This window comes from Mesoplodon bidens (genome assembly GCF_964165515.1).
Source record: "Mesoplodon bidens genome assembly, chromosome: 15".
Classification (NCBI taxonomy): Eukaryota; Metazoa; Chordata; class Mammalia; order Artiodactyla; family Ziphiidae; genus Mesoplodon; species Mesoplodon bidens.
Window position 1 is genome coordinate 83,641,694 of NC_138171.1, and position 25,913 is coordinate 83,667,606.

The 25,913-nt window shown below is 45.5% G+C and overlaps 1 protein-coding gene across 1 annotated transcript; it reads right to left on the reverse strand.

The window, feature by feature from the left end:
• Window positions 1–319: 319 nt before the first annotated feature.
• On the reverse strand, window positions 320–16,411 carry KDELR2 (KDEL endoplasmic reticulum protein retention receptor 2). The gene is made up of 5 exons (XM_081256676.1): window positions 16,180–16,411; window positions 6,597–6,697; window positions 3,078–3,236; window positions 1,736–1,988; window positions 320–625 (listed from the first exon to the last, which is right to left on the reverse strand). Exons 1-5 carry the CDS (start codon window positions 16,268–16,270, stop codon window positions 591–593), a joined length of 639 nt encoding a protein of 212 aa, XP_081112802.1. The 5' UTR covers window positions 16,271–16,411; the 3' UTR covers window positions 320–590.
• Between the last annotated feature and the right edge of the window lie 9,502 nt (window positions 16,412–25,913).

A 25,913-nucleotide genomic window follows, 5' to 3' on the forward strand; every position in this document is an offset into this window, starting at 1 on the left:
AAGACTTGCAAGTCACCCTTACCAGCCTTAAATGTAGTGTTGTGACGTCCAAGGAAGGATTTCCACATCAGGTGGGAAGTGATTTGAACAGATGTACCAAACTGGACACAGTGTCTCAGATTTCAAACAAAGATAACTCATCTTTTGGCAAAAAATAAATACAGTGGAATGCAAGTTTGATAGATGGAGGAATATATAATCTACCAACTGTCAAGGAGTATGATTTCATTGCAGACACAAAGAATCAACAATTTCAAAGAATTTTTTTAAAAGTTTGCACTTATTCCTCACAAAATTTTCACTTTTGCAACTACCCCAATTGAAGCTACACACTGACTTTATTAATACAGCATTAAGTTTCTTTGTGTAAAAAAATCTTTGTACATAGTAATAAAAAAAGGTAAGGCAAGATGCACTGAACAGAAACCTTCTGGTTCTTTCCCTCTGGGTTCTTACAGAGCCATAGATGACTATCTGCAACAAAAGAGTTAAGTTTCTGATTTTCCATATGAAGCATCTTGTGCCTTTGCTGTGGTAAGAATTCTGTCCAAGCACCCTGAAGGACAGATGCTGGTCATGGTCTTTGGCACTTACGCTGGCAGACTGAGCTTCTTTCCCTTGAGTACTAGAATTTTCAAGAGAGGGAGAAAAAACAAAAGGTTACTGATCCTGACAAGCTCACAATTTCTTCCTTCCCATTCCCAGAAGTCTGTCATACAAGATACTACATAGTAAGGTACAAGGAAATAAGCTTCTGGCAACCAACAGGCATCTGATTTTGGTGTCAATAAAGAAAGCCCTCTGAACTATGAAAATGTCATGCACACACAGACTGGAATTTTCTTCATGTATCTGGATGCCACAGCAATTGAATTTAAAAATAGTAATTCAATTGAAATTGTCACTAAATTCATAGCAGCTTTTTTTTAATCATGACTTTCTTCCCTAATTAACATGTACTGAAATATAACTGTTATGATATATTGGATGTTAAAAAAGGAGATAAGATACATATGCCCTTATACCTAGCAATTCCACCATTAGGAATTTTATTGCATAGCCAGGATTCTTAGCCTGGTATCTGTGGTTGGGTTTCAGAAGCTCCTGAATTCCCTAAAACTCTATGCATATATTTGTGTGAATATGTTTAACTGTGCATTTTTTTCTCAGCAAGGACCATGGCTTTCATCAGATTTCTGTGACGTTCACACGTCCTCTATTCATACAAATGCAAAAATATACACATACAAGGAGGCTGATTTAAGCACTGGATGAACACACCCATGAACAGGGGGCTGAGTAACTAAATTATGGGAATCCACACAACACTCTATCGCTATTAAAAATTATGTAGGTGTCTGGGAAAAAGAGCAGATTATAGAGTACCATGTTTAGTTGAAATCATGTATCATTAAATCATTACATTTACTGAAGCATTAACAACGATTATCTCTGAGTGGTAGGATTCTGGGTGATTGTTTTCAGAATTATTAGTTCTGACTGATTTTACAATGAAAACGTGTCACTGTAGAAAACAATAAAGTTACAGAAAAAGAAAAAAAAAAAAAAAGACTGAAAACCCTGACCCAGAATTTAACTTGACAGTCATTAAATGTTTCTCTGAAGCCAGTTCTGCTTTCTGAGCAAGTGTCAGATTAGGAGCATGCTAGGCAAGGGAGCCCCTAGAAGAACACACGGCTGTAGAACAAAGCTGGCAGGACACAGCCCAATGTACCTTTTGTAATGTACAAGTAGAAGAAGTCGCAGTATAGGATGGTCTGGACAACGCCGGCCACCACAGCGATGAGGTCAAAGAAGCCCTCAAAGTAGAAGCGCCAGATCCAGTTGACAAGATACAAAGCACGGTAGAGGCCCAGGAAGAACAGGTAGTGGGTGGTGATGGTCTCAGCCTCCCCGGTCTTGCTGATCATGAAGAGCTGTGGTAGGATAGCCACTGACTCGAGGTAAATGGAGAAGGTCCACAAAATCTGTAAGAGAAACCGCACGCTTTGGTCAGCATCCAGTGCCCACCATGAGTTCACAGGAAACACTCTTGCTTTACCGTGAAGTAGCACAAACAGAGTGGGGAATCTGGCATCAGAGCCCAGGACAGAGTAGCTCTGCAATTTAATAAATCACAGAAACTTCAGCCACAGATAAAAGGCATGGACACTCCCAGTGACAAGCTGGATAACCTGGACACCTCTACCTCTTGGGCTTCCATCACCCTGTCTCTCCAGCGTTGCGTTCTTCAATTTTCTGGGACTCTACGTATATGCTGTTTCTCCTGCGTCAGCTTATCCCACTCCGAATCTAGGGTCCCTAATTTCTGCTTTCTGCCAGGGTTGACAAGACTGATGACTGGGTCCTTCCACTCCCTCACTGCTGGTTTTCCTCACCAACTGGGTCTCCTTTCCAGGCTATTTAAATCGTCTCACTATTTTTCTTATCCTTCAGGCTTTGTTAGCATGGTTAAATCAAAGGGGTAAGAAGTCAGAGTTGTAATCGTGCAAACTCTCTGCCCAACACAGCACTTTATTCACGCTGACGAAAGGAGGACTTGTGAGTAGTCCCCGGAGTGTTTCAAAACCCAGGCGCTCCCTGCACCATCAGAAGACCACCATCAGTGCGGTAACTGAATCAAGCCCAGGACGCTCAGGGGTGGACGGAGCCCTTAGGAGCACTGGGGCACCATGCAAACTGCGCTTCCTAAAGACGAGGACTGAAGCAACGCTGCTTAGGCGATTCGCAGACGGCATCAATGAGCGAAGCCCGCACACGAAGAGTGGGAGTGGGGAGAAGACAGTGTGCTCCAGACACTCGGACAGGCAGCACACTGTGCTTGGAATCACAGAAGCCAAGTTTATATTCTAAAGGAGAGTCAGAGACACCCAAAGGGGTGTCTACCCTGGGTGCTTAATTCCTGCCCACGATTTATTTACACCAAACCATGTATGCCTGCCAACCCACCGCCCCGCCCCCCCCCAAAACCAAACCGAAACAGAGCCCCATTACCTGCAAACAGGTCTATTTCCCTAGGGAACCAGACAGGACTACTAACTAGCCTCTTAACTAACCTCAAGAGGAGAGAAGTCATGATTGACTAGAAAGGAGAGGCCTCCCACAGGGACCACCAGAAACTCCACTCGGAAAGTGTCATGATTTCCGTCGTAGGTTGCCTTAAATTTCATGTAGATCAGGTACACCGTGGCATAGGAGCAGGCGATGTAGATAAGCTACAAAGAAAAAAAAATACTGGGTCATCAGTATCTTAAAATTGCTCAAACTCTCTTGGCTGTCTACATCATCCATATGCATGCACACACACACACACACACACATATGTATATATATATATATTTTTTAATTTAAAATATATACTTTTTTGGGATATACCGTTCTATAAGTCATATAACCACCACCACAATCAAGACACAGACCAGTCCTAACACCTCCGCCACCCCGAATTCCCTCGTGCTGCCCCTGCAGAGTCAAGCCTTTCCCCCAGCCTAACCTCTGGCAATCACTGATGTGTTCTTGGTCCCTGTAGTTTTTGCCTTTTCTAGACTTCCATTCCATAAATAGAATCATAACCATATGTCAACTTTAAGATCAGCTTCTTTCAGTTAGCACAACGATTTGAGATCCAACTGTGTTGTCCTGTGTATTAAGAACTGGTCCCCCCATATTTCTAAGCAACAGCCCATGTCTGGGTGCCACAGCTATTCATCCACCCAGCAGTTAAAGGACAGGTGGGTTGTTCCCAGCCTGGGGGATGGTGGGTAGAGCTGCTGTGAACATTTGTGTACAGGCTTTTGTGTGAACGTAAGTTTTCATTTCTCTTGGGTAAATATCTACGAGTAGGATTGCTGGATCATATGTTAAGTGTTAAGTTTAACTTTACATAGAGACTGCAAAGAATGTATTTTTAATCTCATTTTAAACTATTAGATAGTAGCTTTAGAAAAAAAGTGAAGAGGAAGTTCAATGCAGTTCAAAACCAAGGCAGTTCCTTACAGCATGAAGATATTTCTGAGCTAGTGTTTTATCTAAAGATAAGATAAACAATGTAACTCATGTTAAACTTTGCAATGATGGTTTTAACTTATATATTGTTGCTATGAAATTTTGCCTGGTAACATAACAAAAGCAAAACCAAACTAAGTGGTAATTTGTAAACACTGCTGCCTACATGTTCGTCTTTCACATTCAAAAGGTAAAACACGGGCTTCCCTGGTGGCGCGGTGGTTGAGAGTCTGCCTGCCGATGCAGGGGACACGGGTTCGTGCCCCGCTCCAGGAAGATCCCACGTGTCGCGGAGCAGCTGGGCCCGTGAGCCATGGCCGCTGAGCCTGCGCGTCCGGAGCCTGTGCTCCGCAACGGGAGAGGCCACAACAGTGAGAGGCCCACGTACCGCAAAAAAAAAAAAAAAAAGGTAAAACACTATATATTCATCTGAACCCAAGGAAAAGTCTGATATTCTGAAATTACACCAATTTTCAGACTGCAGAATTTTAGGCTCAAGAAGCAAACGGCAATTCCAGCCTATAAACATACACAAGCAGGATGTCAGCCGCGTGGCCTGGTGCTACTTCTCTCTAGGAAAGGCAACTTGTGAAACCTGATTAGGAAAACATTTGGGCAAAATAACTTCAGAGGAAAATGAGAGCAACCATCCAGTCCACATACGCTTAAACACAAAACAAAACAAAGACCTAAACTGTCCCTGGCATCTTATCATGAAGTTATATTTGCAAATAAATAGTCAACACGGTATCAATATTAAAATTGTTGATCACACCCATACACCAAGAAGTAATACACACACTCCCCTCCCCAGTGCAAAATCAAGGAAGATCAATATCTCATACTGTTAGAGGAGTTCTCTCCACATGAAAATATATGCATATATGTATATGAATAAAATAACACATAATCCACATGTATAAACAAAATACACACACATCTATGTACAGAGCCCCCCACACACAGAATATCCTGTGAAGGCACACGGTGGCCGGGGGTCCCTCCCCAGCCCCACTCCTGCAGCCAGCCCAGACTGCGCCCATAAAGGCTTAGCAGCCACTGGGAAAAGCAGCTGCTTTTCTCCTCTCACCAGTGCTCGGCATTTAAAGTAAAAAGCTATGAGCACATAAAACTTGGCTCTCACTGCCCTGATTTTCAGGACGTTATGTTTGGAAGCAACAATTAAGCAAGTAAGGATTCCTCTGAAAGCTAGGCGTCCTGGGGGGAAGGGGACTCTCACTCATACACCTCCAGTATCTACAGTTTTAACTTGCCTGCACAGCAAGCAAAGACCTAGGCTTTCTGTTTTGGGCAGCGCCATGCAGCTGGTGGGACCTTAGTCCCCCAGCAGGGATCGAACCTGGGCCCCTGGCAGTTTGGTGGTGAAAGCGCAGGGTCCTAGCCACTGGACTGCCGGGAATTCCCGGACCCAGCCATTTGTAAGGAAGCTAATTATTTCCTGATCATGAGGCTCCCATCACTTAGTAATAAAGAATGGAATGACTACAGGCTCAAATTTTGCTTTGTCTACTTTGACCTGTGCTTATAAAAATGCCTTTGAACACAAAATGTCGGGGGGAGTTGCTTTAAATACCACACCCATGGCTTTGAACGTTGCTTCCCTGGGTACCAATAACCAAGTGCCTACCACAGTGCCCAGCACGCAGGTGCGGTTAAGCATTTGAAGAATGAATGAAATCAGACATCCTTCACACATGCTGAGAGCCCCATACTCTCCTTCACGGCACCAGTCACAAACCGCAGTCACCCGTTTAGGACTGATGTGCTAGTCAGCTCTCCGCTGCCAGGCCGAGCGCTCCTTGCTGTCTGCCCCGCTCTCACTGCGCCCTGGTGGTGCTCACCAAGTGTGAGGTCAGTGCCCGTGGGAAAGAACTGAGGCTGCCCGAAGCGCGGAGCGCGCACCGCCAGTGGCACACAAGAGGCTAGGTGGTATACAAACATTTTGTATTTTGAGAGCTAGACATTTGTTTTCATGCGGGGATATATGACACCAAAGCGTCATGGATAAACACTTAGGACAGGTTAAAAGGTTTAAAGTCCATATTAAGCAAATTATGGTGCAGATGTTGCTTAAGCACAGCAAAAGTAACACCCAGATGGCACACCCAGGCCCTCACAGGGCAGCAGGACAAGGCTGTGTGGCGAGAAGCCCCGGCTTTCGCTTCTCGTTCTGAACCAACTTGCTGGGTTTCCCAGGGAGTCTATAATTTCCCACTGCTTGAAAACGTAACAGTCACCGCTCTTTCTTATAAGGTTTTCAAGAGCTTTAGAACTTTATCATAGTTGAGGAACTTAAGACTAGGAAATCTCTAAGTGTGAAGCACTTTCATTAAATAGATACTGCTTTGTTATAGAAAAAAATTATGCTTAATGGTAACTATTCCTAGTTATATGTACTAGGTGGTCTAAAAGTGCTTACACCAAGAACAGCATATTTAGACCTTATTCTTGAAGATGTTTAATTAAGTGCACAGGTGACATAAATTTAACAGTTTCCATAGGTCTGTGAATTATGGATAAAATACATTCCATTGGATGCCACACCATACCTTCATAGACGTATTATATAATGAAATAAATGAAGTAAAAAGATCCAGGTAACGAGTTGTGAAGACCAGTGCAAAGAGAAGCTGGCTTTTCCCAGAAATACCTAAAGAAACAAAAGGAAAGCATTAGAAATGCCTCCAAGAGCGTTATGATTCTTGTAGACAACACCGTGCAGGAAACGCAGGAAAGTGGGACACCAGGGGTCAAGGCTGATGGTCGGGAGGACTCTAAGTAAACGACAGCAGTTTCAGTTTTTCTTTCCCTTAACATTCTTGAACATAACCGTTTGGGAAGGTTCTAACCACGTTTCTGTCTTACTAATGACGGGTGACCATAGGAAAGTGACTTAATTATGCCAGCTCCAATACACCAGGATGTGCATTGTTCAAATGAACATTAAACTTCTCAAATATCTCTAAGCAGGAAGAAATTTATTTCAAAAACCCTGCTGTTACTTAGTGTTGTAACTTGTCTGTTACCCTTAGTATCTTTCCTTTTTTTTTTTTTTTTTTTTTTTTTTTTGTTACACGGGCCTCTCACTGCTGTGGCCTCTCCCCCTGCGGAGCACAGGCTCCAGACGCGCAGGCTCAGCAGCCATGGCTCACGGACCCAGCCGCTCCGCGGCATGTGGGATCCCCCCGGACCGGGGCACGAACCCATGTCCCCTGCATCGGCAGGCGGACTCTCAAACTCAACCACTGCGCCACCAGGGAAGCCCGTATCTTTCCATTTTAAAACAGTATCTCGTGGTGACAAATCTTTCGAGAATGGAGCTGGATCTACCTGGATTAAGGAACCCTGTGGGGGACAGTGCTTCAGGGCAGAGTCTGAGCAGTAATCCCCCTGGACTGGCCTCCCAAGGTGACTTCTCTTGTGAGGGCAGCATTTACTTCGACAGGTTAAAAACTTAAGAAAAAAAGTTCTCTTAGATGAATCACACAACCAATCTCAGACTCACATAGAAATGCTCCTGGATGCTATGGCAACAAGAGGGTGGGAGCCTGCCAGTCCCCCAAGGAGCAGTCTTCTACTGTTTTCACATCTTGAAACTGTTTCTCCCTCCAGAGCACTGTTGTGGCACAGGGACACACAGCCGGGGACGTCTAGTAGGTCAGGTGGCGTGTACCTGACATCTGGATTTGGCCAAATATTTGTGTGATAACAGACTGTGAACTGTGCGTTTCAGAGGTTGGAGAAGGAGCGAATTCATTAAGGAAACTGAGTCTTATCAGGTGTCAGAACCGGCCCAACCTCACTTACATTGCAAACTTCACACCATCAGACATTTAAGCAAATTTGTATTTGGCAGAAATGTCACTGCAGCCAAATCATGAGCCGTATTCTTCCAGAATGTGAAAACCACATCGTTTTAAATGATATTTTACAAACAACACTACTTTACAAAACAATTTTATAGCCTGTTGAAGCGAAAAGCCTGGATCTAAAAGTGTTACCTTCTACGTATGCATAACTGCAGTTCCAACCTATTCACAAAAATACCTAAATAGAAACCGAAGAAAAAGTTGACTCGAACCTTCTGGATCCATCAGTAGTAACCAATTTCAAGCGCCAACGGTGGAGATACAGATAGTCAGCCTGCCCCTTCTAGCCTTTTCTCCAGTAATAGGGAACTTTTTTTTCTTATCAAAGATCAGTGTTCCAAAGGAGAAACAAGGAGGCTGCCATTGACATAGAGAAGATGGGAGAGAGAAGACAAGATGGGGGGAAAAGGACAGGGAGCGTGCAGTTCACGTCTGGTGATTGTTGAAGCCTTGAGTGAGAAATTTACAGTTCATTTTCTTTTTTTCTTTTTTTTTTTTTTTTGCGGTACGCGGGCCTCTCACTGTTGTGGCCTCTCCCGTTGCGGAGCACAGGCTGCGGACGCGCAGGCTCAGCGGCCATGGCTCACGGGCCCAGCCGCTCTGCGGCATGTGGGATCCTCCCGGACCGGGGCACGAACCCGTGTCCCCTGCATCGGCAGATAGACTCTCAACCACTGCACCACCAGGGAAGCCCCAGTTCATTTTCTATATGGTCCTTTCCAATACTTTAACTAAAAAATTACGGAATACACATGGGCAAATTTTGTTGTAAAGGGTTTATTCTAATGGAACTTTGGAAGCCAGGCAAATTTGAAATTTGTCCTCATTTTCAGCATTCCTATACTAAACATGAGGGGCTATCACACTGCTTTTACCACTCCCCTTTGCGACCCAAGTCACGTCACTTCCTCTGGGAAGCCGTCTTTGAAGGCACCCTCCCTCACTGCTGTTTATTCGCTCAGCAAGTGTATACTGGGAACTACTTCATGCCAGCTGCGGCCCTAGCTCCTGTTACAGTGCTTATAAAATACACTGTGATTACCTGGTTGCCCGTCTCCCTCTCCCCCAAACCCCCACCAGACACAGAGATCTCCGAAGGCCGGGGTCATGCCTTATTCCACTTCGTGTCCTCTGTGCTGAGCACCGGGCCTGACACACAGCAGGGCCCAGAAAATACTTGCTGAATGAATGAGCAAATGGAAAAAAGAAAATGTAATTCATTTTATTTTCATGTCATGGGGGTAAACTCTCATTTTATGGTATTTGGGGGTAACACTTCCAAAGAGTTTCTGAGTCATACTGTGTCTCTATGACTGTAAATAGGCGACATGCTCTGGGCTCTGCCCTCATTTACTGCCAGCCAGAGGGTGGGGCAGAGGCGCAGGGGACGGGCAGCGAGTGGCCTGCAGCTCGTCCCGTGGTGCAGGATCCACGCAGGAACCGCCATGCTGGAAACCTGAGTGTGCTTACACAGTTTTACCCCATTCTTCCTGGCCTGGGATCCTGATTAGCAGGTAGCAGCTTTTCCCTTTAAAACAGAAAAACTGTTCTGTCTTCCCAGGAAGGCAGGGATCCCAGCTGAAGAGAGGTCAGGAAGGGGCAGGAACCTCCTTCCAGGGGGAACACTTGCTATACGCCAGAGGGGCTCCCACGGTCAGTGTCTGTGTTGAGACCAAAGCACGCGAAGGCTATCGGTAACAAGCTCTCAAGAACACTCACTCTGAATGTTTCTGTAACAGCCATCCCAATACCAAATGCACCAAATATCCAGAGTGAGGAGTATAGCTTGTAAAATGGAAACCAGTCATTAAACTTAACACCATTCCTGTCTTTTCCCACTGGGCCAAGTTAAGTTTAATAAAAGCCTACAACTAAATACTCCACTGTATGTTACTTTAAATTAAGCTGGTTAAAAGCTGCACTTCTCATATTCCCATTGTTTACAGAACAAAGCCCTCAACCAAACAGAAAAGCGTTCAATGAATTATTTTTGTCCTGGCAACAGCTGGGATGCAACCAAGCACTGTAGGTCAGACTACCAGGATAATCTGCATGGCAGCATTCAACAAGGGTCCCAGGCACCATGCTCTGACCCATTGTCTCAAGGGATCCAGATGCTCTCCTAACGGCCATTAACTTACCCTGGAACCAGCAGCCCAACAGTCAGCACCTGACTCATAACACAGCTCTTGGGACTTGGGGAAAGAGAGGCTTTGGAGCCAGAAGGTTTGGGTTCAAGCTCGGCACCTGAATGCACCAGGTAAGTCAGGGCCCATTACATTCTTGGCCCCCCTAAACCTCACTTTCTGCATCTGTCAGATGGGGACAAATTATGCCAAATTGTGGGACTACTGGAAAAACTGTTTTTGACTATACCTGCCATGCTGCAAATGCTCAATAAATGACAGCTATTACTATGTATCGCTTTGCCATCCTGTTTTCAGAGAAATCTATGCTATTTTATTAAAAATACCAACTGGACTAACATACATGGAATAAAAATCAAAAGGACCTTTTTAACACCCCTCCCACCTCCATTTTAAGTGTAATGTTCCAGGCTTTTTGTTAAAGCCGCTTTCTATATGTGTATTTATATGTGTACCCAAACGTTTGCCCCTTAAAATGGGGCCATACAATCTCTTGCTTTACAATTTGCCCTGTTAACTCAGTGTTTCAGATATACCTTCTCCTGTTAATACTTCTAGCTCATTCTTTTTAATGGCTGCATAGTGCTCCATAGTGTGCAGGTACCGACATTTGTGTGACCCTTCCACTAATGGACATTTGAGTTGTGTACGATTTTTGTTCTTATAAATACTGCATGAACACCTTTGTATCTATAAACAGTGTTTTGTATTTATTTATGTACAACAAACATCTTTATACCTATATACAGTTTGTTCTCATATATGACAATTTCTGTAGTTCAAATTCCCTAGAAATGCTGGGATAAAATAAACACTTTGTTTTGAAATACTGTCAAATTTCCTCTACATAGGCTGTGCCTATTTACATATTCCTTAACACCAGATGAGAATACGCCTTACTTCACACCCTTGCCTACATTAGATCTTGTAAACCTCTGACTTTTTCCCACCCAGCAGCAAATGATGGCATGCACTGCTATTTTAATATCCAAGTTCCTAACTACTAGTGAGGCAAGGCATTCTTTCATGTTTAACTGGCCTTCTGTTATTCTTCTGTGAACTGCCAACATTGCCCATTTATCTATCAGGTTGGTTTTTTTAATTTGTAGGAGCATTTTATTATGGATATTAACCTTCTGTCACTTAGATATATTGCAGATTATTTCTCTCAGCTTATTATCTTTTAACTTTGATGATATTCTGAATTAGTAAGTTAATTTGGGGAGACAAATCATCTTGCTTCCTCACCAGCCTGCCTGGTCCTATCCAGGACATTGGTATGAACATACATTCAAGGTCACCTTCTATGTCCATTAGCAAAGTTTCATACTTTTCCTCATAGAGGTCTTATACCCTCCTTGTTGGGAAATTAAGGGAGCCTTCCCTAGGGTCTTTCTTGCCACTTCACACCCATAGGATTTACTGCCTATATGGTTTGATACCCTGTGTTTTTATCTTTTTATATATGTCTTATTATTTCAACTAAATTGCAGCTTTCTTGAGAGCAGAAACTTTGACAGCAACAAGCTGCTGCTCTGGACTGTGTCCCCAGTGGCTTGCACATGGTGGGTGGTCAGTAAGTGAGAATGATTACTCACGAGACTGGCACTCAAAAGAACAAAGGTGACAGCTGCTACCAAGAGGGAGCTGGGAACGTGAGGCAAAAGCTTCCTGAAGTACTCAGTGACAATAAAAAGAGGAGGTCTTTTCCACGTACTTCAAAAATATAAACTGTCATAACAAGGACATACTGTAGAGCACAGGGAACTATACTCAATATCTTATAATAATCTATAAGGGAAAAGATCCTTAAAAAGAATATATATGTACACACACACACACACACACACACACACATGAATCACTTTGCTGTACACCTGAAACTAAAACACCGTAAACTAACCACACTTCAATAAACAAAACAAAAAACAAAAAAAGAGGGAAAAAACTCCCCACACCTGGAAAAGCAACTACAAAAATCAATCAATCAATCAATCAAAATACCAGACACCGCGTACTACTTAAGACAATTTAAGACGAAATATATTAAAACCTAAAACTTCAACACATTTAAGAGCCAAGAAAATGGCTGCTTTTTGTAAATTAGATACATTCACTGCAAAAAAAACTATCTCCTAATAAATTCAAAATATAAAGGTAAATATATATACATATATATACACACACAGACACATACACACACACACATATATATATAAACTGTCCAATTACAAGCAATGCAGGGACAGTGTACATTACTGTCATCTTCAGGAGAATGAAAAGTCTGCAACTTACATGACAACAGCTAACAACAATCTAAGCAGTAGGTGGAGGACAATCTAAGCAGTAGGTGGAGGAGGGAAGGGGAGGACATGGGGAGGATGGCTGGGAGCCTTGGAGCTCAGAAGAACTCCACTAGTACTTTAAGCACAATAGATACAGTACCAATAATAACTATCAGCCTACAGGAAAATGTAGATAGGAAATCCTTCACCTACAAACCAAGGCTTGTTCTCCCAACACTACCCAGGCCAGTGTTGAAGACAATAAAGTGACAACTTGAGCATACTGTGGATCCAGCTGCAGTCATAGTCCAGGAAGATGAGGAACTCACACTTCATTTGGGTGTCCCTGTCATGACAACGGCAGACACCGGAGAATGCCAGTTCAAACTAAACCAAGATCAACTCCCCTGCCCTCACTTTAAAATAGGTTCTTCAAAAAAAATAAATAAATAAAATAAAATAAAATAAAATAGGTCCTTCAAGGCAGTTGTTCAAGAAAACAGAATCTTCCTCACTCACCTGTCTCATTCATCCCTTACCCTAAGGAGAAAAAGCCCCGTGGTTCTATAGCTGCACCTATGCTTGTTTTTATTTATTTGTTTGTTTGTTTATTTATGGCTGTGTTGGGTCTTCGTTGCTGCACACAGGCTTTCTCTGGTCACGGCAAGCGGGGGCTACTCCTCGTTGCGGTGTGCAGGCTTCTCACTGCAGTGGCTTCTCTTGTTGCAGAGCACAGGCTCTAGGTGCATGGGCTTCAGTAGTTATGGCAAGCGGGCTCAGTAGTTGTGGCACACAGTCTCTAGAGCACAGGCTCAGCAGTTGTGGCGCACAGGCTTAGTTGCTCCACGGTATGTGGGATCTTCCCAGACCAGGGCTCGAACCTGTGTCCCCTGCACTGGCAGGCTGATTCTTAACCACTGCGCCACCAGGGAAGTAGCAGCTGCAGCTGTGTTCAAAACAAATGCCAAAATCCTAAAATGAACCCCAATACCAGTATTTTCAAAGTGAGAAACACAACCTGAATGTACACGTCTCCTATTTTAGTTGAGAACCTCATATCAAACTCTTACGCTTTCAAAAGTCTCTAAACAACTTTAAATTAGGATGGAAAAACAAGGCAGCTAGTCAAATTCAGAATTTAATTCTGAATAAATGATCTTGGTGATTTTGATTTTTTACAAGGCCAGGAAATCTCACATATAAGAACTAAAATGATCCTAAGTCTGATAAAGAGGATAGTTTAATAACTATTGGAATACTGGGCAAACGCACACAAACTTAACTCACCTATTTACCTTCCTTATTATTCTGGCTGAAGTATTTTATATTTTCCTAAATGCTCCTAAATTTCCCAAATAAGAACATTTAAAAATGTTCTAGGGGCTTCCCTGGTGGCGCAGTGGTTGGGAGTCCGCCTGCCGATGCAGGGGACGCGGGTTCGTGCCCCGGTCTGGGAGGATCCCACATGCCGCGGAGCGGCTGGGCCCGTGGGCCATGGCCGTTGAGGCTGCGCGTCCGGAGCCTGTGCTCCGCAACGGGAGAGGCCACAACAGTGAGAGGCCCGTGTACCGCAAAAAAAAAAAAAATGTTCTAAATGAATATTTAAAAACAAACAAAATAGCAAACCTCCTTACTTTCTCCTATTACTCAAGGTTCCCTTAAGAATTCTATATTCAGCATTGCAGTAACTTCTCCGCAACATCTTAGTTTAGATACACATTTAGGAGATCGCGTGCTTCAAAATTTAATGACTTGACAGAGGAGGGGATTCTGAGGAACATATGCAGGATAAAAAGATGCACACAAAGATTTTGGAGCAAAAATAAAGATTACCAGGAACATTTTCTGGTGGGGGATGGGCAAAATGGGTGAAGGTAGTCAAAAGGTAAATCCTGGGGATGTAACATACAGTGGTTAACTGTAGTTAGCAACACTGTATCGTATGTTTGAAAGTTGCTAAGAGAGTAGATCTTCAAAGTTCTCATCGCAAGAAAAAAATGTAGCTATGTGTGGTGATGGGTGTTAACTAAACTTACTGTGGTAATCATTTCACAATACACATATCAAATTTTTACCTTGTACACCTAAAACTAATATAATGTTATATGTCAATTACAGCTCAATAAAGCAGGCATAAAAAATAACATTTCCTGAGTGCAACAGAAAATGACCTAAACTACTCACCTGAATAATTTTGAATAATTTAAAACAAAATTATTCAGGCCAAATAGATACTTATTCAAATCCTTAATTGTGAGTTACTGATCACCTGTGTTCCAACCCTGGCACTAATTTTCTCACCTCCCTGAGCCTCAGTTCCCTGGTCCACGGAATGGGGGCAACGGCACTCGCCTCATAAGGTTATTTCAAGGACTACATGGGATAAGCCATGTAAGGTACTTAGCTCACTACCTAATACATAGCAAGCGCTTAAATGTCAGCTATCACAATCGCTGAAATTACTTCACTGTCATTGGAAATCATACAACTGAACCTCTCAGAACTATACATAAATTGAGAGATCACCTCCAAGCCAAACACACCAGCTTCAGTACATGGACTTTGTCACATCCATTTTGATTGCTCAAAGGTCTTTTCTGGTTTTGCTTACTTCCTGGATTTCAGCTATGCTCCAGGGAGACAGGTGAGGCCTGAAGACAGCAGCAAAAGATGTGGTGTTCCTCGACAGGTGAAAATATTTAGAAATCAGTCAGGTAAATGGAATCTCTGCCACCCAGGTCCTTTGGGACCCCATCTTTCACTGTCTCTGCAAAAATTAAGTTCTTTAATTCATCAAACGTTATTATACTGAGGCCATGGCATCAAAAATATGTTTAAGGAAGACGCTGTAATTTTAAGAAATCATTTAAAATTCGCCATTCTTAAGCTTTTAGGGTTAATGAAATGCAAAACCCCGCAACTACTAGCCGGGAAAGATTTGTCTCACTGCCTCCCAGCAGTGTGAGCATGAAATGTGTACTCCAGAGGAGCGAGCCGCCAACTCACTGGTGACGTGGAGTGAGGAATTACAGGAGACCACATGAGACCTCGGCGGTTGCCGGCGCCCGCCGCAGGTTGAAGAGAACCCGTTATTAGATGAAGGCACTCGGAGTTTGTCTGACAAACTAGATCGTCCCTCAAAGCAGCATTAACTGCCCCAAGAAATTCGCTTAGAGACCTCCCCATACCCCCTCCCGTGGCAGGCTCACGTGATCCTGGACCCGAGAGCTGGGGTGTAACCCACAGGACTCTAGGGACAGGCCTACCCGGACACCCTAACGTAAAGGCCAGTCCTCGAAGGGGCAGGGTGGGGAGCAGCGTGACCTCTCCCCACACTAGCCCCACCTACCGGGCTGGGTAGTCTGCCACGTCAGGCCGAGCCGCCGCCGTCCTGCCCATCCTCCTCCCGCGCGTCCCATTGATTCGCGGGCTCCCCGCACCTCGGGACCCCCAGCACAGGCGCTCGGAGAAGCGCCCACTAAAGCCGCGGACGGAGGCCGCGCCTGCCGGACCCCCGGACCCCCCATCCAAACTTTTCAGAGAGAACAAGGCCCCGCGCTGTCCAGTTGGCGCCTCCCCCGCTCCGACGGCTCAAGTTCGCAAGCCGACCAAGTGCAGAGCTGGGCCCAGCGCCGCGACACCTCGCCCGGGCCTGAGCTTCCACCCCGAGGGGCCGCAGGCTCCCCCCGGGCCCCGCCACCCGCCAGGCCGGCCGAGGGGGTGTGTCGGGCCGGCGCAGGCCCGCGGGCCGTGGGGCAGCCGAGGTCGCCTGGTCCTCCCAGAGACCCGGCCCCACGCCCGAGCCTCTCCCGGGCCCCGCCCGCCGCTTACCGGCGCAGGAGCGCGTCTTCCAGATCTTCAGCAGCAGGATGACGATGGCCGCCAGGTGGGACAGGTCCCCGGTCAGCCGGAAGATGTTCATGGCGGCGGCGGTCTGCGCGGCGGCCCCAGGCTCCGCAGCTCAGGCAGCGGCGGCGGCGGCGGCCACAGACAGGAAGCTGCGAAGATGGCGAGAGCGAGCGCGACGTGGCCAGGGACGTGGCCGAACTGCCGGCGCGCGCGCGGGGCAGTTTGGGAGAGCGGGCGGCCGCCACGCCTCGCCCTGCCCCGCCCCTTAAAGGGGACGCTCCGAGAGCAGGCCGGGAGGGAGAGCAGGCTCCGGGGCCCCCCTACCCAGGACCCCGACTGCTTGCGAACTTCCCCCTGCCGGGTTTCCGGGTTCCCCTCGGGTGCCAGCGATTTCCTTTAATTTTTGAAATGACACTTTCTTGTGGGGGATTTTTTTTCTCCTCCCACTGATCTTAAGAGCTCTATAGGCTTACTGTATGAAAAAGTATGAGGGGGGAAAAAATTAATGTGACTGCATCACTCAAGATAAGGTGGATATTGGGGTGTCGGGGAGGGTGCGGCTTATGCGGGGATCTGAAGATTTTACCATTCTGGGGACTCTCTTTGACAAAGAGTGTGCAAATTAGGTAGAAAACGAACATTTCTGTAGGATGTGAAAATAAATCACAAGAAATTACTAACGGAACGAAGCTGACAAACAGGATACGCTGCATAATTTGCGGGGCCCAGTGCAAAATAAAAACGTGGGTTCACTGATTGTTCAAAAGCAGGAAAAAAAAAACCTGCTGCTAAAGTTTCTAAAATATAAACCTTTCCCCTTTATTTTATTTATTTATTTTTGCGGTACGCGGGCGGGCCTCTCACTGTTGTGGCCTCTCCCCTTGCGGAACACAGGCTCCGGACGCACAGGCTCAGCGGCCATGGCTCACGGGCCCAGCCGCTCCGCGGCATGTGGGATCTTCCCGGACCGGGGCACGAACCCGTGTTCTCTGCATCGGCAGGCGGACTCTCAACCACTGCGCCACGAGGGAAGCCCTCCCCTTTATTTTACAGTCTCTCTCGACTTGCTTCCTGTTCTGTTTCATGTCATTCTAAATAAAGAAAAAAGAAAATGTTAAACTATGATCATGAATTTTACCGTTTGTCTTTATGTAGAGCCATGTCAGTTTTGAATGCAAATATGAGAGCATTTAACACGGGTGCGGAATCGCTGAAAGTATAATTTGTATTTTATGGCTTGTGCATGGAGGGTGCCTGGAGTTGGCCAGAAGAGATGAACACAGGCCAGACCCAGGAAGGTTGGAAGGAGGAAAAAGGGGTCCCCAGGCACAGTGGAGGCCAAAGGAGCACATCTTTGGGCGTGGGATAATGGATGGGCCAGTGCCACTAGTCCAGTGAGCCAGGGTCTGCCCTGGACTTGGCTGGAGGACCAGCATGGGCCTGATGGCTGCTGGTTCCCTCTCCCTCCAGCTGAGCTTGCTGGGGCAGCAAAGTGAAACCAGGCACCTCCCCTTACCATCCTCTACCACCTCAACCCATGGCAGAGGGCAACATCAAGCGTATTGCAACCTCGGTGCCAGGACACATGAGGTACCTGGATCAGGGGTGGGCACGAGGCTTGCCCCTGCCAGGTTGGCCGCTAAAAGGTGGGACAGCCATCACCATGTCCTGCTCAGAGAAGCCGCAGGGCACACGAGCTCAACCCCACCCACTCTGACCCACATTGCACCTGCACCCTGGCCCCCATGTAAGCAGAAGATGCAGCAGTCACTGGGCAGGAGAGAGAGGAGGAGGCCAGGCTCCCAGGGCACAGGGGAGCAGGCACCCTGAGGCACCAACGAGCAGGAGTCAAGACTCCAAGTCTCCGTTGCATGCGCCATTGTCTCATGGGACCTCACTTGCAAAACATAAATCCAAAGGTAAAGTTATTAAGAGTTTGAAGAAGATGATGGTAGAGCATTATGCCTTGATTATGGGACCTTCTGTCCCAGTGAAAATGCATGAAGTCAGCCCTGCCAACAGATACCACAAACAACACTAAATCCTGAAAATGAAACATGTTTTTATTAATTAACTCACTGGCGCACTTCTGTAATGCTCATTTTTCCTACATTTTTTTCATTGTACACTCTTCAGCCACCTCTTCATAGGACGACGATTTTTTTGTGTGTCTGTGTGTTGGGATTAACAACCTTAATAATGCAGAACATTGCCATTTTTTCTATTTTTTATTGAGATATAATTGACATATAACATTAGTTTCAGGCGTACGATGTAATGATTCAATATTTGTATATATTGTGATCGATCACCACAATAAATCTAGTTAACACCCATCACCATGCATAGTTACACATTTTTTTTCTTGTGATGAGAACTTTTAAGATCGACTCTCTCAGCAACTTTCAAATATACAAGACTCTATTATTATAAACGATAGTCACCATGCTGTACATTACATCTTCAGGACTTATTTTATAACTGGAAATTTGACCTTTTGACCACCTTTATCCATTTTGCCTAGTCTCACCCCAACAATGATTTTGAAGTATTTTCTATAGAGAGAATAGAAAAATTATGTTTTCTCCATCATGGTTAATTGAAAAATGCTTTTGATAGTTTGGAAACATTTCTTTCATCTTCTCAACTTGTTATTGGTAATATCATGGACATTAGTAGGACAGTTGTCACATTCAGAAAACCTCAATCAAGTTATTTCATATAAAAGCTGCAAGTTTGGGACTTCCCTGGTGGCTCAGTGGTTAAGAATCCACCTGCCAATGCCGGGAACACGGGTTCGAGCCCTGGTCCCAGAAGATCCCACATGCACAGGAGCAACTAAGCTCACGCACCCCAACTACTGAGCCTGAGCTCTAGGGCCCGTGAGCCACAACTACTGAAGCCCACAAGCCAAGAGCCTGTGCTCCGCAACAAGAGAAGCCACCGCATTGAGAAGCCCGCGCACCACAACGAAGAGTAGCCCCTGCTTGCCACAACTACAGAAACCCCACGTGCAGCAAGGAAGACCCAATGCAGCCAAAAATAAATAAATAAATGTATTAAAAAAGAAAAAAGCTCCAAGCTTACAGGGCGTTTTCTAGTTTTCTTGTGCAAGGACTAATGTAATACTTTTTGGATTGATGACACTAATTAACTAGCTTGTGGGCACTTCTTGTTGTATTTCATGGTTTTCATACAGAAATTCATTGACACTTCCCTTAAGAGGGAAGCTTAATCTCCTCCCCCAACCTTGAATGGGAGCTGGATTTAGAGACTCACTTCTAACAAATAGAATACGACAGAGATGATGTCATATCACTTCCGAAACTAGGTCATAAAAGTTCTTCTTGCTTCCTCCTTTCTCTCTCATCAGTCACTCTGAGAGAAGCCAGCTATAGGCCAGGAGGACACACAAGCAACCGTGCAGAGAGGATCACATGGTAAGAAACTGAGTCTTCTTGTAAACAGCCAGCAAGGAACTGGGTCCCGTTGCCAACAGCCGTATGAGTGAACCACCCGGGAAGCAGTATCCCAGCCCCAGTCAAGCCTTTGGATGAATGCAACCTCGACTGATGTCTTAAATGTAACTATTGGGGAAATGTAATTAAAAATAAAATCTCCTGCCAACCCAGTAAAACCTCTGCTCAAAATATAGCAAAGAATACAATAGTTTTGCTGTTGAATAAGGATCAAACCAAACTGTGATGTGCATCACAGACAATCCACTAAAGAGATTTCGGACAGAAAGAAATCTTACGTTTTTATTAATATATAGCCAGACAGACACAACTCGTTACATATATATGAATTGTCTTTGTCCAAAAGAAAAGAGAAAACTTATCTTTTCAACAAGCAAGAAGTTATAACTGTGAGCCGGGCACAGCGGCTAAACTCCCACACAGACAGGAAGCCTTGGTGTTTGCATTTCAAAGAGACAGCTCCAATACCCCCCAAGAAGGACAGTCCTAGGATGCAAAATTGGCAAGAGGCTTATTTCGCTTTTAAAAAGATTTATGTGCCTGAAAGAGACAGAGAAAGGAGTTAAGATGACAAGTTTTCTAAAGGAAATGCTGAAAGAAAAGGTGTGTTGGGGAGAGGGTGTTTTTCCCTTTTGGCACCAGGAAAATTGTAAACTTTTTAGATTTTTATTTACTTAATCTCATGATATTTCCTGAGCCTGAGGCACCCAGCTAAGCCACTGCCAAATTCCTGGCCTTCCAAAACACATATTCATTCCAAAATGAGTATTTGCTGTTTTAAGATGCTAAGTTTTGGGGTAATTTGTTACGCAGTCACAGAAAACCAGTGCTGGAGTGATACATAAGGCAACTTCATCCAAAGACCACGCGATGTTTGAGTTCCACTAGGGTTTGTGCTTCTCACAGAGGTACAGAGGCACTGTGATCATTCTATTTCACTGGATTTCCATGAACGCAAAAATGAATCATGTGTCCATAACTGTATACACTGGGTTATTGAATCTATTGACACAGGAGAGATTTTCCATTTTTATGGAGCATCACTGAGAACCCAATCGTCCACTTACCATTTTACACTCTTACTGGTTGGAAGAACTTTTTGCACACTAGCTTCTGGCCCTCTACACTGCACACACTGTCTGTGCCCCACTAGACACAGAGATGCATCCCCAGCTGCAGAAGTGTGGTCAGGATCCAGCTGGCAGCTACAGAGAGCCTCCTCACCCAAGCCCATACCTGCTGCCGGAGAGTGAGATGGGGTGTCAAGGCCTGGCCATTTCACCTTGAAGAGGGACATGCCAGTGGACCACACTCAGTCTCAAACTCCCCATCGTGTGGCCGTGACTTTCTTGGGCCTGTGTAACCACGGGCTTCTCCATCTTCCCAATCCTGCTTCCTCTTCTGCCCTCCACAGGTTCAGATTCCTAATACACACCTCATACCCCAAACCGTCTTGGTGGCATCTGCTTCTGGAGAACCCATCCCATGACGGTTGGAGGTGGGGGTCCAAGAAAGAAGGTGATTAGATCCTGGTTGGAAAACTAAGATCCCACAAGCTGCGCAGCACGGCATGGCCAAAAACAACAACAACAACAACCCCCCCCCAAAAAAAAAACAAAAAAACAAAACAAATGTGGTGTTCCAAGGGGCCAAAGGGATGGGCCTCTAACAAGGATGCCAATCAGCTTACACCTGCCTTTCCTGCATGCAGAGCTTTGTTGACACCACGTGCTGAGAGTTGACTGAGTGCTTGATCTACCAGCATGGGATCCCATGAAATACTACAACCCACCAGAGTATCCACTTCTCAGCAAAGGAAGTAGGAAGTGGGCCCATGACCCCTTGAACCGCTGGTGATATCACATGCCACACCACCCAGAAGCTGCCATCTAGGGGTGACGTGATGACACAGCCTGTGGACGGTGCGGCTGAAATGCCAGCTCAAAGGCAGTGCTCGGCAAGATGGGGTGCCATCCCCCAGGATGGTGTGTGCCCTAAACCTCTGCCTGGCACTGTGTCCTCACAAGGAAGAATGCATGGACCTGGACACCAAGGGGTGGAAGCAGGAGTGGTCCCATGTATCATATCTGTTGCTGGGTAACACATCACCCCCAAACTTAGCAGCTGAAAACAATGCACATTCATTACCTCACTGTTTCCGTGGGTCAGGAATCTGGTTGCAGCTTGGCTGGGGGCCTCTGGTTCAGGAGCTCTGCAATCAAGGCATTGACCAGGGCTGTGGTCATCTCAAGGCTTGAGTGGAAGATGACAGGACGATCAGCTTTCAGGCTCACTGATATGGTTGTTGGTAGTCCTTGGGCCCTCTCTGGCTGTTGGCAGGAGACATCTGTCCTTTGTCATGTGGGCCTCACCCTACTGCAGCTATACCATGGCAGCTGGCTTCCCTTAGAGCAAGTGGGCAAGAAAGTAAGAGAAGATGCTCAAGGCAGAAGCCACAGTCTTTTTATAACCTGATCTTGGAAGGGATATCCCCTCACTTCTGCTGCCGCAACTCTGGGCTCTGCAGGGCTAGAGTCCTGGTCGCCAAAGGGGGACACTTCCACCAAAGGACACAAAAGAGTCCGATGGGATGGTAAGCCACAGATGCTGCCTGGGTACTTTGGGCTTCTTATGTGCAGAGACCAACTGGCAAGAAGAGCCCCCACTTTGACAGGGAAATTGACCCTAATACCAAGAGGAGGTAAGGCTGCTGCTATGCCATAAAATTCGGGTGATCTACTCAGAGCCTCCTGGTAGTCCCTTGCACAATTATGACCATAAATGAATGGGTACAGCAACCCCAGCCTGAGAAGGGCATGTCCCTGGGAGATGAAGGTCTGGGTCATGCCCCCAGGTAAGCCATCAAATCCAGCAGAGGTAGTAACGAAAGGTGAGGGGAGTCTAGAATGGAGGAGGGAGAGGATGCGTATCCCTTGCAGCTTTGAGGCTGCCTACAGTGACAATGGCTACAGTTCATCCTACTAAGGAAAGCAAGAAGAAAGGCTGACTGAAATCCTGGAGGATCAGAACCCCCAAAATATGAGAGAGAGGGAGAGAGGTGTGTGAGTACGAACAGCATGGGCTATGAAACCCAGCGATGCACCACCAGGATCCCCTTGGAGGAGGAACTTCCCATGCAGCTGTGGAGAGCTTGGTCAGCCAAGCAGAGTGAGGTCAGGGTACAGCATCTGTAACTTCAGTCTGTCCATCCACTGGGAGCTGCTTCATCCAAGGTCATGCCCTTCCCAGGGCAGCCATACCCAGCCACTGAGCATAAAGGCCCTACCCCTCAGCTCACAGAGGACACCCCCGTGGACAAACCTTGCTCCAGAGCTTCCACCTGGTCGGCTAAGGCTGTGTTAGGCCTGTGTTGAGGTTCACGTTCTCACTCCTTCCCCTCCCAGGCTTCCATCCTCAGTAAACTTCTTGCACCACAGGCTCTATCTCAATATCTGCCTCCAAAGAGCCCAACCTTTGACACGTGCTATGGGACGTGTCTGTATGATGATCTGACCTCTGGCCTTACACCTGCCCCAGGTGAATGAGCACAGGTATTCCTGGAAGCCATTCAGACACTGGGACAGCTAGCAGTCACATAACTGGATGTGTACAGGATTGTGGGTTCTCTAAATGTGTCCCACTAAACCTAAACCGAGTATGTCCCCCGTGCAACTTCCCCTTAGCCAGACCACAAAAATGCCTGGGGTCTCCCCATGAACACTTAGAATGTGCGGGGGCGGGTAGAGTGGAGTCAGTGATCTTAACCAATTGTGGTTCAAATATCTCACTTTCGCAAAATTTGCAAAAACGCATGACCCTGGGAATGCATAGTTAGAGCCCCTCCCAGGGTCTTCAAAGTAGCCTGTGCAAGTGAGGGGCCCTGGAGCTTAAGCTTCATTCACTTCATGGAAAGTAGCCTGCCAACGTGTATTTTGTCCTGTCATTTAAAAAATATGTACTAGGGGCTTCCCTGGTGGTGCAGTGGCTAAGAATCTGCCTGCCAATGCAGGGGACACAGGTTTGAGCTCTGGTCCGGGAAGATCCCACATGCCGTGGAGCAACTGGGCATGTGCGCCACAACTACTGAGCCCGCGTGCCACAACTACTGAGCCTGCGTGCCGCAACTACTGAAGCCCATGGGCCTAGAGCCCGTGCTCCGCAACAAGAGAAGCCAGCACAATGAGAAGCCCACCGCAACGAAGAGCAGCCCCCACTTGACACAACTAGAGAAAGCCCGCGTGCAGCAACAAAGACCCAACACAGCCAAAAATAAATAAATAAAATAAATAAATTTATTTTTTAAAATGTACTATATATATATGTATATATAGTAAAATGTAAAATTGCACCTTGTTTTTGAATAATTAAAAATTAGAACCATTCTTCCACATCATTAACTCTTTCTGAACATCATCTTTCCATGGTACTTCTTAAACTTGTTTTCTTTTCCTTTTTTTTGTCCGTGTCACAAGGCTTGTGAGATCCTAGTTCCCTGACCAGGGACCAAACCCGTGCCCCCGGCAGTCCCAACCAGTGGACCCCCAGGGAATTCCCTTCTTAAATGTTTTTTAGTATCCTTTTTGTAGTAAAAGGGAGTCCATGCTCATTATAGGAAATTTGAAAATATAAAAAGGTAAAAATAAGGGGGGGAAGTCACCTATAAGTCCAAACTCTAGAGCTGAAGCTCAGAGCACATGTGGTATTGAGTAGGGGGGCCTCCCCACAATGATTCCCCAATTCCCAGGGGAGATTTGGAGTTGCAGAGTCTTGCTGATTATGGGGCAAGATGGGGGAGGATTTGAACAGTGTCTGAATCGCAGTGTCAGCAAATATAGACTTGTCTGGGAAGTCTGGAGGGGAAGCAATGGAAGCCCAGCTCCAGACAATCCTGTGAGCCCATGAGGGGACTCCCTGTGTGTGAAGAGTGAGTGGGATTTGGCTGGTACTGGAACAGCCTTGTTCATCATGTTGGAAGGTCTAGGTTGAGGGCCTGGAACAGCTGGACCACTGGAGTCTGTAATTGGGGTTCTAGACATTTTGCTCTGAGGTTGCATTGAAGGAGCAAAATCTGGGGAAGGGTTAGAGAAAGAAGCTCTCCACCTCTTTCCTTCACAATAGCCTGCCAAGGATGATGTCCATGTGTGGTAACCCCCATGAGCCATGCCACCTGGTATGCATGTGCATGTGTAGTCTCTCCCACCCAGAGTCTGGGCTGGGCCTGTGACTCACCTTAACCCATAGAATGAAGCAAAGTGATGCTGTGCTGGCTTCACACTATACTACAAAGTTACAGTAATCAAAACAGTATGGTAGTAGCACAAAAATAGAAAAATAGATAAACGGAACAGGATAGAGAGCCCAGAAATAAACCCACCACTTATGGCCAATTAATCTACAACAAAGGAGGCAAGAATATACAATGGAGAAAAGACCATCTCTTCAGTAAGTAGTTCTGGGAAAAGTGGACAGCTACATGTGAAAGAATTAAATTAGAACATTCTCTAACACCATATACAAAACTAAACTCAAAATGTATTAAAGACCTAAATGTAAGACTGGATACTATAAAACTCCTAGAGGAAAACGTAGGCAGAACATTCTTCGACATAAATCACAGCAATATTTTTCCAGATCCATCTCCAAAAGTAAAGGAAATAAAATAAAAAATAAGCAAGTGGGACCTAATTAAACTTAAAATCTTTTCCACAGCAAAGGAAACCATTGACAAAACAAAACAAAAAAACCTACTGAATGGGAGAAAATATTTGCAAATGATATGACTGATAAGGGATTAATATCCAACATACATAAACAGCTCATACAACTCAACATCAAAAAAACAAGCAACCAGGAACTTCCCTGGTGGTCCAGTGGTTAAGACGTTGCCTTCTAAGGCAGGGAGGGTGGGTTTGATTCCTGGTCAGGGAGCTAAGATCCCACATGTCTCATGGCCAGAAAACCCAAAAAATGTGAAATAGAAGCAATACTGTAACAAATTCAATAAAGACTTTAAAAATGGTCCACATCAAAAAAATCTTAAAAAACAAACATACAAACAAAACAAGCAACCCAATTTAAAAATGGGCAGAAGAACTGAACAGACATTTTCCCAAAGAGGAAATGCAGATGGCCAACAGTCACATGAAAAGATGTTCAACATTGTTAATCATCAGGGAAATACAAATTAAAACCACAGTTAGATATCACCTCACACATATCAGAATGGCTATCATCAAA

What these genes read in the sequence shown, in the direction of transcription:
- KDELR2 (XM_081256676.1), bottom strand. Translation starts at nt 16,270, where the DNA reads ATGAACATCTTCCGGCTGACCGGGGACCTGTCCCACCTGGCGGCCATC. An exon ending in GAAGACGCGCTCCTGCGCCG is followed by an intron (nt 6,698 to 16,179) that starts GTAAGCGGCGGG and finishes TTGTTTCTTTAG; the next exon opens with GTATTTCTGGGAAAAGCCAG. An exon ending in TATATAATACGTCTATGAAG is followed by an intron (nt 3,237 to 6,596) that starts GTATGGTGTGGC and finishes TTTTCTTTGTAG; the next exon opens with CTTATCTACATCGCCTGCTC.